At 38.9% G+C, this 12,419-nt stretch overlaps 1 protein-coding gene across 2 annotated transcripts in view; it reads right to left on the bottom strand.

Annotated features, from left to right (window-relative positions):
- The window catches only part of CPNE9 (copine family member 9), a 182,459-nt gene that overhangs the window by 38,943 nt on the left and 131,097 nt on the right, over positions 1-12,419 (bottom strand). For both annotated transcript variants that reach the window (XM_075834080.1, XM_075834077.1), the window contains exon 8: positions 8,082-8,145. In XM_075834080.1, coding sequence (XP_075690195.1) covers positions 8,082-8,145 — 64 coding nt within the window. The remainder of the gene's footprint in view (positions 1-8,081; positions 8,146-12,419) is intronic.

The raw sequence follows: 12,419 nt of genomic DNA, 5'->3' as shown, positions 1-12,419 counted from the left end.
AATTAGTTATGTGTACTGTATGTTGGCCGTAGTTATGTGTACTGTATGTTGGCAGTAGTTATGTGTACTGTATGGTGGCATTAGTTATGTGTACTGTATGGTGGCATTAGTTATGTGTACTGTATGTTGGCATTAGTTATGTGTACTGTATGTTGGCATTAATTATGTGTACTGTATGTTGGCATTAGTTATGTGTACTGTATGGTGGCATTAGTTATGTGTACTGTATGTTGGCATTAGTTATGTGTACTGTATGTTGGCATTAGTTATGTGTACTGTATGGTGGCATTAGTTATGTGTACTGTATGTTGGCATTAGTTATGTGTACTGTATGTTGGCATTAGTTATGTGTACTGTATGGTGGCATTAGTTATGTGTACTGTATGTTGGCATTAGTTATGTGTACTGTATGTTGGCATTAGTTATGTGTACTGTATGTTGGCATTAGTTATGTGTACTGTATGTTGGCATTAGTTATGTGTACTGTATGGTGGCATTAGTTATGTGCACAGTATTGCAACATTATTTATGTGTACTGCATGTTGCCATTAATTACGTGTACCATATGGCAAAATTATTTGTGTACAGTATTTTGGCATTTGTTATGTCTACTATATGTTGGCATTAGTTATGTGTACAGTATGTTGGCATTAGTTATGTGTACTGTATCGCATAATTATTTGTGTACAGTATGTTGGCATTAGTTATGTGTGCTGTATGGCAGAATTATTTGTGTACAGTATGTTGTCATTAGTTATGTGTACTGTATGTTGGCATTAGTTATGTGTACTGTATGTTGGCATTAGTTATGTGTACTGTATGTTGGCAGTAGTTATGTGTACTGTATGTTGGCCGTAGTTATGTGTACTGTATGTTGGCATTAGTTATGTGTACTGTATGTTGGCATTAGTTATGTGTACTGTATGTTGGCATTAGTTATGTGTACTGTATGTTGGCATTAGTTATGTGTACTGTATGTTGGCATTAATTATGTGTACTGTATGTTGGCATTAGTTATGTGTACTGTATGTTGGCATTAGTTATGTGTACTGTATGGTGGCATTAGTTATGTGTACTGTATGTTGGCATTAGTTATGTGTACTGTATGTTGGCATTAGTTATGTGTACTGTATGTTGGCATTAGTTATGTGTACTGTATGTTGGCATTAGTTATGTGTACTGTATGTTGGCATTAGTTATGTGTACTGTATGGTGGCATTAGTTATGTGTACTTTATGTTGGCATTAGTTATGTGTACTGTATGTTGGCATTAGTTATGTGTACTGTATGTTGGCATTAGTTATGTGTACTGTATGGTGACATTAGTTATGTGCACAGTATTGCAACATTATTTATGTGTACTGCATGTTGGCATTAATTACGTGTACCGTATGGCAAAATGATTTGTGTACAGTATTTTGGCATTTGTTATGTCTACTATATGTTGGCATTAGTTATGTGTACAGTATGTTGGCATTAGTTATGTGTACTGTATCGCATAATTATTTGTGTACAGTATGTTGGCATTAGTTATGTGTGCTGTATGGCAGAATTATTTGTGTACAGTATGTTGGCATTAGTTATGTGTGCTGTATGGCAGAATTATTTGTGTACAGTATGTTGGCATTAGTTATGTGTACTGTATGTTGTCATTAGTTATGTGTACTGTATGTTGGCATTAATTATGTGTACTGTATGGTGGCATTAGTTATGTGTACTGTATGTTGGCATTAGTTATGTGTACTGTATGTTGGCATTAATTATGTGTACTGTATGGTGGCATTAGTTATGTGTACTGTATGTTGCCATTAGTTATGTGTACTGTATGTTGCCATTAGTTATGTGTACTGTATGTTGGCATTAGTTATGTGTACTGTATGTTGGCCGTAGTTATGTGTACTGTATGTTGGCAGTAGTTATGTGTACTGTATGGTGGCATTAGTTATGTGTACTGTATGTTGGAATTAGTTATGTGTACTGTATGTTGGCCGTAGTTATGTGTACTGTATGTTGGCAGTAGTTATGTGTACTGTATGGTGGCATTAGTTATGTGTACTGTATGGTGGCATTAGTTATGTGTACTGTATGTTGGCATTAGTTATGTGTACTGTATGTTGGCATTAATTATGTGTACTGTATGTTGGCATTAGTTATGTGTACTGTATGGTGGCATTAGTTATGTGTACTGTATGTTGGCATTAGTTATGTGTACTGTATGTTGGCATTAGTTATGTGTACTGTATGGTGGCATTAGTTATGTGTACTGTATGGTGGCATTAGTTATGTGTACTGTATGTTGGCATTAGTTATGTGTACTGTATGTTGGCATTAGTTATGTGTACTGTATGTTGGCATTAGTTATGTGTACTGTATGGTGGCATTAGTTATGTGCACAGTATTGCAACATTATTTATGTGTACTGCATGTTGCCATTAATTACGTGTACCATATGGCAAAATTATTTGTGTACAGTATTTTGGCATTTGTTATGTCTACTATATGTTGGCATTAGTTATGTGTACAGTATGTTGGCATTAGTTATGTGTACTGTATCGCATAATTATTTGTGTACAGTATGTTGGCATTAGTTATGTGTGCTGTATGGCAGAATTATTTGTGTACAGTATGTTGTCATTAGTTATGTGTACTGTATGTTGGCATTAGTTATGTGTACTGTATGTTGGCATTAGTTATGTGTACTGTATGTTGGCAGTAGTTATGTGTACTGTATGTTGGCATTAGTTATGTGTACTGTATGTTGGCATTAGTTATGTGTACTGTATGTTGGCATTAATTATGTGTACTGTATGTTGGCATTAGTTATGTGTGCTGTATGTTGGCATTAGTTATGTGTACTGTATGTTGGCATTAGTTATGTGTACTGTATGTTGGCATTAGTTATGTGTACTGTTTGTTGGCATTAGTTATGTGTACTGTATGGTGGCATTAGTTATGTGTATTGTATGTTGGCATTAGTTATGTGTACTGTATGTTGGCATTAATTACGTGTACCGTATGGCAAAATTATTTGTGTACAGTATTTTGGCATTTGTTATGTGTACTATATGTTGGCATTAGTTATGTGTACAGTATGTTGGCATTAGTTATATGTGCTGTATGGCAGAATTATTTGTGTACAGTATGTTGGCATTAGTTATGTGTACTGTATGTTGGCATTAGTTATGTGTACTGTATGTTGGAATTAGTTATGTGTACTGTATGTTGGCATTAATTATGTGTACTGTATGTTGGCATTAGTTATGTGTACTGTATGTTGGCATTAGTTATGTGTACTGTATGTTGGCATTAGTTATGTGTACTGTATGTTGGCATTAGTTATGTGTACTGTATGTTGGCATTAGTTATGTGTACTGTATGTTGGCATTAGTTATGTGTACTGTATGTTGTCATTAGTTATGTGTACTGTATGTTGGCATTAGTTATGTGTACTGTATGGCAGCAATGTCCATGTATACTGTATGGTGACAATATTTATTAACTTTATAATGAGAGCACTGTCTGTGTCTATAAGGTGCCTGTGCATTTGTTTGTGTGCCCACCGCATACCTATGCACAACCATACCCAAGAACCCCCCACCTGAAAAAACCTATGTACGCCCCTTATATTATTGTGCAATTACCATTAAATACTGTCTCACCGTTGCATTGTCTTTTTCTATTACTGCAGCTCTGTTATGGCAGAAGGCTATCTGGGCTCCTCTGGACTTGAGGCGTAACTGGAAGCTCCTGGGTCCCAATGCAAAACCTGTATCAAGGCCCTCCACCTTCCATGTGCCAATTATAATACTGGTGTCCTCTTATGTGGCAGAGGGATCTAAGAGCCCCTCAGGCATCAGGGCTTGGGTGCAACTGCTACTTCTACACCCCCTTCGGCTATGTCCCTGTTCCCTCTACAACCCTGTCAGGTATCGGTTACATACAATTTTTATTTGGTCAACTGTGAACGCCTCCCCCGCTGCCGTGCCCTAAGAATTCAGACTTTGCAGAACACCATTGGACTGATCTACAGTGATATCGTCTTTCTCTCCTGTGATTGCTGGTTTGTTACTACTGCACTGTTGAGGTGGTAACGTGGCTGACGGTAATTGCTGGGAATAGCAACAACTTACAGAGCATCAGCCTGGCAATCACAGCATGAAATTGTGCCAAGATGGCGGCATTCCTGCGTTCTGTCTGTGAAGTTCCTGATCACTGATCGCAAACAACTAGAGCCTGGAAGATTTTCAATCAAAATCCTTTCCACAAAGCTTCACCGTGTATCAGAGGGAAAACGCTACAAAGTTCTACTTTACAGGTGGTGGATGAAATAGACTAAATATTCGGAAACTATTTTTTGCCCTGTAAGATAGACATGAACATTTTGTTGACATACGAACATATATATATAGACATTCATACATAAACAAAATACATATACATATATATATATATATATATATATATATATATAGATATACATATATATATATAGATATACATATATTTCTATATATATATATATATATATATAGATATACATATATTTATATATATTTTGGCAGAAAACCTGGCCAGGTTTTCTTCCAAAATACTACAGAGTTGAATCCTACCTGAACACCCTTCTATACTGAGTGCCGTGGCTTCTTCGATTATATTTATATATAGACATCCATATTTAGACATTCATACATCTACATAGTTCATACATATACATGCATATATACATACATTCATTCATACATACATAAATATAGATACTTACATGTATATGGACATACATACATATCCACAAACATATATATGGACATACATACATACATATAGGACATACATACATATCCACAAACATATATATGGACATACATACATACATACATATAGGACATACATACTTATACATACATTCATACATACTTACATATAGGACATACATACATTCATACATACTTACATATGAACATACATAAATATAGATACTTACATTTATATGGACATACAAACACATAACTACATGTATATAGACATACATACATTCCCACAAACACACACATATATATATACACACACACAGTATATATGGACATACATACACACATATATGGACATACATAAATATACATACATACATGGACATACATAAATACGTACATATAAATAACACTAGTTCAGTTTTGATTTTTTAGAAATTGGACAAATGTCATAATTCAGTGATCTCCAGTCTGCAGCTGCTGGGAGTTGTAGTTTTGTAACAGCTGGAAAGTTACAGGTTGGAGCCTACTGTCTGAATCTAATCGGATCCTGTCCTGGTGACACATTCCTGTTCATACGTTTAGATTTCTCAGTGATCAGGTGTAAGATTCTGAGGCTTTTGTTTTATCTGATTTTCTGATTAAAGTAAAAAGGAATTTATACAGAGAGACTGGAGCAAAGTTTTGGTAATCAAGGGAGACAAGAGAGACGAGAACTTTTTCGTTAACCGTCCCCGGTGCACGCAGGTCATAAATATGAATGTAATCATTTACACTATTAATCAAAAGTTAAATAAATTATTTGGTCGTGTGGGGAGAAATAACAATGTAGTTAACAGTAATGTGGCCCCAGAAATCTTTCCTGTTGTATTATTTATGGGATAATGCACCCCCCCCCCTACTATAAATTATACGTAGATGACTTATTATAAGTCCCATGAATTTATAGCGGTCACAAAACTCCTAGTTGACTTCCAATAATTATAATAATTTATAAGAAGGGTCACGTTATATGTTATAATTCACACCGCAACTGCAGTAGATCCTCTTTTTTGAAGAGGAAGGTGGAGCTTCATGGGCATTATTGTTTGACATAGAGCAGTTGGGGAAATTTTGGGGATCCAACTTTTAATCCAGAGGCGCTAATAAAGAGTAGCTCTTGCTCTGGAGGTCTTGGCACGGCTATGTGTCACATGGTTGACCATTAATTAGAATTGGTGCCATGTAATACTACAGTTTCCCTGTAGTGGCCACTGCAGGGGAAATGTGTGGCTGGCTGTTACTTTCCTCAGTGATAACGATTGATTTCCAGGGGTGATCACCTAATCATTGGGGCGGATTACTTCTACAAAGGGGATATCATGGTGAGACAACCCGTTAAAAATATTAGGACATATTATTATATAACGCACATTAAAGGGGTTGTCTAGTTTTCAAACACCCTATTAGGGAATTCTGAGCTGATAATTGTGGGTGCCTGTATAGGACCCTCAACTATTAGTCAAAATTAGAGAGTGGCTAGGAAAAGCAACTCTTTCTCTCTGGAGGACCTGACACGTCTGTGCTTTACACGATTAACACATGACTGTGTTAATCACTGTTAACCACTGTGTAATGCTTAATTTCCCCTGTGGGGGCACTGCAGGAAAATGTAACACTTGTAGCTTCCCCCCACAGATTACAGCTGATCACTGTGAGATCCTGGCAATGGAACAACCTCTGATCAGCTTAACGTCAAGGGATCTTTCTAACAAAGAGGTATTTTCCAAAGCAAACCCCCAACAGACTTTCTCCATCGACATGTATGTAAATTATACTTAAAGGGTTTTCATTTTCTTCAACTGATAAACTGCTGCCTTATTCTGGCTATCCAAGAGCAAAGGAAACCAGAAGGAAAGCTTAATTCTATCTATGACCCACAATGCTTGTTATCTCACCAATGGCGTAGCTATAGGGGGTGCAGAGGTTGAAGTCACATCCAGGCCCTGGAGCCTTAAAGAGGCTCTGTCACCAGATTTTGCAACCCCTATCTGCTATTGCAGCAGATCGGCGCTGCAATGTAGATTACAGTAACGTTTTTATTTTTAAAAAACGAGCATTTTTGGCCAAGTTATGACCATTTTTGTATTTATGCAAATGGGGCTTGCAAAAGTCCAAGTGGGCGTGTTTAATGTAAAAGTCCAAGTGGGCGTGTATTATGTGCGTACATCGGGGCGTTTTTACTACTTTTACTAGCTGGGCGTTCTGATGAGAAGTATCATCCACTTCTCTTCACAACGCCCAGCTTCTGGCAGTGCAGACACATAACGTGTTCTCGAGAGATCACGCTGTGACGTCACTCACAGGTCCTGCATCGTGTCGGCCACATCGGCACCAGAGGCTACAGTTGATTCTGCAGCAGCATCAGCGTTTGCAGGTAAGTAGCTACATCGATTTACCTGCAAACCCCGATGCTGCTGCAGAATCAACTGTAGCCTCTGGTGCCGATGTGTCCTCGCTCGTCTGACACGATGCAGGACCTGTGAGTGACGTCACAGATCTGCACTGCCAGAAGCTGGGCGTTGTGAAGAGAAGTGGATGATACTTCTATACACAACGCCCAGCTAGTAAAAGTAGTAAACACACCCCGATGTACGCACATAATACACGCCCAGTTGTACTTTTACTTTTCAACACGCCCAGTTGTACTTTTGCAAGCCTCATTTGCATAAATACAAAAATGGTCATAACTTGGCCAAAAATGCTCGCTTTTTAAAAATAAAAACGTTACTGTAATCTACATTGCAGCGCCTATCTGCTGCAATAGCAGATAGGGGTTGCAAAATCTGGTGACAGAGCCTCTTTAAGGGACCCAAAAGGTCCATCTGCCCCATATGAGGATACCAGTTTCGTAAATGACATATGATCATGGGCCCTGTGAAGTATTTTACATTGGGGCCAAGGAGCTTTAGGTTACATTTCTGTATTTCACCTTATAGACAGTTTGATTGTTGGACTCATATCTACGTTATTATTTAATACTTTAGATTTCTAAGTGCCCGTGCCAGATGACCCTGCCATGAGTGGGCACACAATACAATTAAAGGAACACTCCAGACAAAACTGATACACTGTTATACCTAGAGCAGGACCTCCGGGGGTGAAGCATGACACGGGATTCTACACCAAAGAGAGAGAGTCACTGTGTCAAGCTCCACCCCCTTAGTCCCTGCACAAAGTATACCACAGTGTATCAGTCTTGCCTTAAATGTTCCTTTAAGTCAGCACACGCCATTGTAAAACAAACATTGATGCGCTGCTCTTTTGTTACATTGTGTAGAAATGTATACAAACCCGACAATTGCTGAGTTCTTCGGCTGATAAGATTATGGTCCCACATTTCTTTCCTGGAATCCCCCTGGGTGAGAAATAAAAAAAAAGAAATACATAAAAGGAAAAAAGAAGAGACTGAAACGCTATCATTTATCAACAGCGACAGCTGATTTCTATTTCTTATAGAGGCCCAGAAAGGATGACAGATTGAGGTCTAAGGCCATTGTGGTACAGAAGACATGCAATTACTGTCTGTCTATCTTCCCCTCTAAGGTTTACTGCTGCCCCTTTAAAGCTTGTTAGTCGTAAATGACAAACGGAGTTGAGAAAATACAATACAATCTCGGCAATCCTACAGAGGCCGGACCCAGGAGCCGCCAACATTTTCCTCACTTTACCCAAGCGCTCCTTGGGTTCATCTCTCCTCATTTATTCCTGTTCCTTGAAATGGATAAAAAAAAATCCCTCGTTCACTCCAGAATAAATCTTTATTTGTGACCCTTTTTTACTTCTAATATACCCAAGACGAGAAGAACGTTGCAAGGTTCACCTAATTACTCCTTATTATGGAGGTTCCTGGCTCATGTCATCCGAGGTCATAACAACCTCCTGGTCACTTTAAAGGGGTATCAAGCATTGTAAAAAAGTATCTGCTTCTTTTCCCAGAAACAGCGCCACTTTTGTCCATGGACTGTGTTTGGTATTACAGGTCATCTCCATTAAAGTGGTTGTCTCATGAGGTCAACCCCTGTCTATATCACCCATTAGGTCATATAGACATCATGTACCCCCCTTTAAAAGTCAGTATGGAGAGTCGCTCTGTAAAAGCAGATCCCGTTTTGGTGGATTCTAGCTGTCGATATATTACAAGGAGGGCCATACATCTGACGTGCAGGGAAAATGCCCGGCGGGCCGCGGCTTCCCTTGGCTGTAAGGGAAGTTTGTGGCCGGCTGTAACTTCCACCGGCAGTATCAACTGTTCGCCAAGGGTTTTAGAAGGCAACCCATGGTAATCACTTAACAACTCCTTTAAGGAAGACCTGTCACCTCTCCTGTGACAGTGAAACCTCTTTGAGACAACCACCCAAAATTGCATTGAAAAGTGGTCTTCGAGAGAGGGTGGTCTTCTCAAAGAAAATGGGCAATATGCATATAGTCGTCTTCTCGAAGAGGTGGTCTTTTGGGGAGGTTTTGATGTACTTGTATTCCCCATGAAATAACGATTCTGGAACATATTTTCTTAGAACTCTGCACTGTGCCGTACCTCTGTTATTTCTCCTAGAAATGTATGAATGAATTGACAACTGGGTGTTACCATTCCCCCTTGTCAGAGGGGCGTGTCTTTACACAGTCTCACTCTGTCAGCACTGATTGGACATTGTCAGTCTGTGTAAGGACACACCCCCAACTGGTAACACCCAGTTGTCGATTTCTTCATACATTTCTAAGAGGAATAACAGAGGATTGGAATAACATGGAGTTCTAAGAAAAGATGCTCCAGAATTGTTATTTCATGGGCAATACAATTATTTACTAATACAGACATGTTAGCAGAGGGGACAGGTCCTCTTTAAGATGCGGCAAAAAATATAAGCTCAAAATCCGAAGAAACAAAGCAATAGAACTTTTTTAAGAGTAAAATGTAAATTTTAGGCAGAAAATTAACACAAATTGACAACAGAAATAAGGGAAATGTCTGCAATGAGAAGACACAGATACCTCCAGCCAAGAAATTATTTCCACTGTCGGGTAACATTTCGCACTAATTGACTTTGTTTAAAATGAAATGCACAACATCCAAATGACTCGATCCTTCCAAGAATACAATATTTCTTATTGGGTTTGACAAGAATGTCTTGAGGAGTGAATATACATTCTCCAGCTATAGGCAGAGCCTCGTCCTGACTGTCAACCATTAAACCTGCCTCATATTCTCCACTGATAGGGATTTAATGTGATTTTCTGGGGTATCCTGTTTTCTTAAAGAGACAGTGACATTGTTTTTTTATGGTGACTATAGAAAATTAGGTAACTAGGACAAAGTTTGGTTAAAGTTTGGTAAACATAATACAATTAGCAAATATTAATGCATTTCCCTATGTTGATCTTCTCTTCTGATAGGTCTTTTTTCTTTATAAAGTGTACAGTATGTCCACCTTAGATCACCATCTTATAATTTACATCTAGGATATTTTCCGTTTACGTATCTGGTACTGATCCCTGATTTACAGCTTGTATTATTTAGCTCATTCTGATCAACAGCGGCATTCGAAATTGTGTAGGCTGCTGAGCTCAAGTTTTCCAGCATTCCCTGCTTGTTCATTGTCTGTATGTTGTCAATTTCAATGCATCTAATGTAAACCTATGCTGCTTGGTGTGTCAGGACTAAGTGAGCTTAAGAAAAGGAAAGCTACTCTTCTGAGCCAGATATATGCTCAGACCAGTTGTCAATTCCCCTCCCCCCACTCATGTTAGCAGTTTATGCAAATTAGACTAGACTATTAATCTTCGTAAAATTACAATAGTTGCACAACCTTGATCTTTCCTTATGGGGGAAAACATTGGCACTTCCGACTATTGTAAGAATTCTAAGTGGTCATGGAGTCCTAGACTTATTCAGCAGGGGGCGATATTGAGCATAATGTATTATACAATTGACATTGATATAAATAGTAACTGGAGTTGCGCTTTAAGATACAATACATCGTATAGACACAAGTAATATGTAAAGCAGACCCTTAATAAGACAGATGTCCAGGGGCTGAACAAATTGAGTGTCTGTCTCCCAGCACAAATCACAAGGATTATCTTGTGCCACCTAAACAAGGAGCTCATTAGAACGGGCGCTGTTTGCCCGAATGCCTACGAATCGTGTTCACAAAACAACAACGTTGTTTGACAGTTCATTAGCAAAGGAGGAAAATATAAAAAAAATAAAAAGACACCAGCAGACAAACTGGTATTTCGCAGCCTAATGAACTAATCTTCCCCAAGAATAGGTGCCCCATCACCGAGCGGCAGCAAAAGTTATACTGGCAGAGTTTGTTATTTGTTTAGCTGGTATGAAATTGGCCAGGTATATATCAATCCTTGTTGCACTGCTCTCTTGTCTAATATGATATTATTAAAGGGGTTGTATGAGATTAGGAAAAAAAAGGTCAGATTTTGTTTTTAGAAACAGCGCCACTCTTGTCCGTAGGATGTGTCTGGTATTGCAGTTTAAGTAAATATTGCAATATTGCAATACCAGACCCTTTGCCCCAATCTCATAAAACCCTGTCAAAAAGAATGTCCACTATTTAACATAATTTTATTTGCATTAGACTGGGGCTTCACAGCAATTATTAATTGTCGTAAAATTACAATAGTTGCACAACCTTGATCTTTCCTTATGGGGGAAAACATTGGCACTTCCGACTATTGTAAGAATTCTAAGTGGTCATGGAGTCCTAGACTTATTCAGCAGGGGGCGATATTGAGCATAATTTATTATACAATTGACGTTAATATAAATAGTAACTGGAGTTGCGCTTTAAGATACAATACATTGTATAGACACAAGTAATATGTAAAGCAGACCCTTAATAAGACAGATTAGGTTTATATATATATATATATATATATTGTAATGGCAGGAAGGAGGAGAAGGGAAAGTGAGCCCTAATCTACCCACCGCCCTGTCCCTGCCTACTTGCAACGACCCGCCCTAGGCGACGGGGTACAACTGGGCGGCGGTCCCTACGCTGTCTAAGTGCACGGGAGAACAAACAGGGAACAGGCAAGGGAAGGGGCAGTCGCCCACGGAACGCCGCGAGGAAACGGGCCGGTGAATGAGTAGTCCGGACCAGGATGAAGTGGAGTATACCCAAGTGAACACGGAGCAGGAAGCAAGCCAGAGGCAAAGCAAAGCAGGTTAAGCGGAACTGCAGCAAGGCAGAAGCACGGCAGAAGCAGGCTGGAGCAAGCAGCAGTGGGCCAGGAATCCAGAAGAATTACAAGCACTGAGGAGGAGAACAGAGCAGGTAATAAAGGGCAGGGGGCGGAGCTAACTCCGACTGACCAGGCCGCGATAGGCTCTCCCACTCCTGAGCCTGCCACCCTGGTTGGTGGGAGATGGTGTCAGTCGAACAGGTCTGGCCTCAGGTGTGGATTGATTAATCCCAGGAGTATACCTAGACGTAGTACCTGGCAGATCCCTAACATATATATATATATATATATATATATATATATATATATATATATATATATATATATATATATATATATAAAATGTGTGTGTGCGTTTAAACATTCTGTGCTGATTAATTTGTTAATGCATCTTTGTGGTGGCCAGAGTTCTGTTTTTCTGATACGTAG

Source organism: Rhinoderma darwinii, chromosome 7 (assembly GCF_050947455.1).
Source record: "Rhinoderma darwinii isolate aRhiDar2 chromosome 7, aRhiDar2.hap1, whole genome shotgun sequence".
Lineage (NCBI taxonomy): Eukaryota > Metazoa > Chordata > Amphibia > Anura > Rhinodermatidae > Rhinoderma > Rhinoderma darwinii.
The sequence above is the reverse complement of the archived record's forward strand: the minus strand, read 5'-3'. Positions and strand labels throughout refer to the sequence as shown.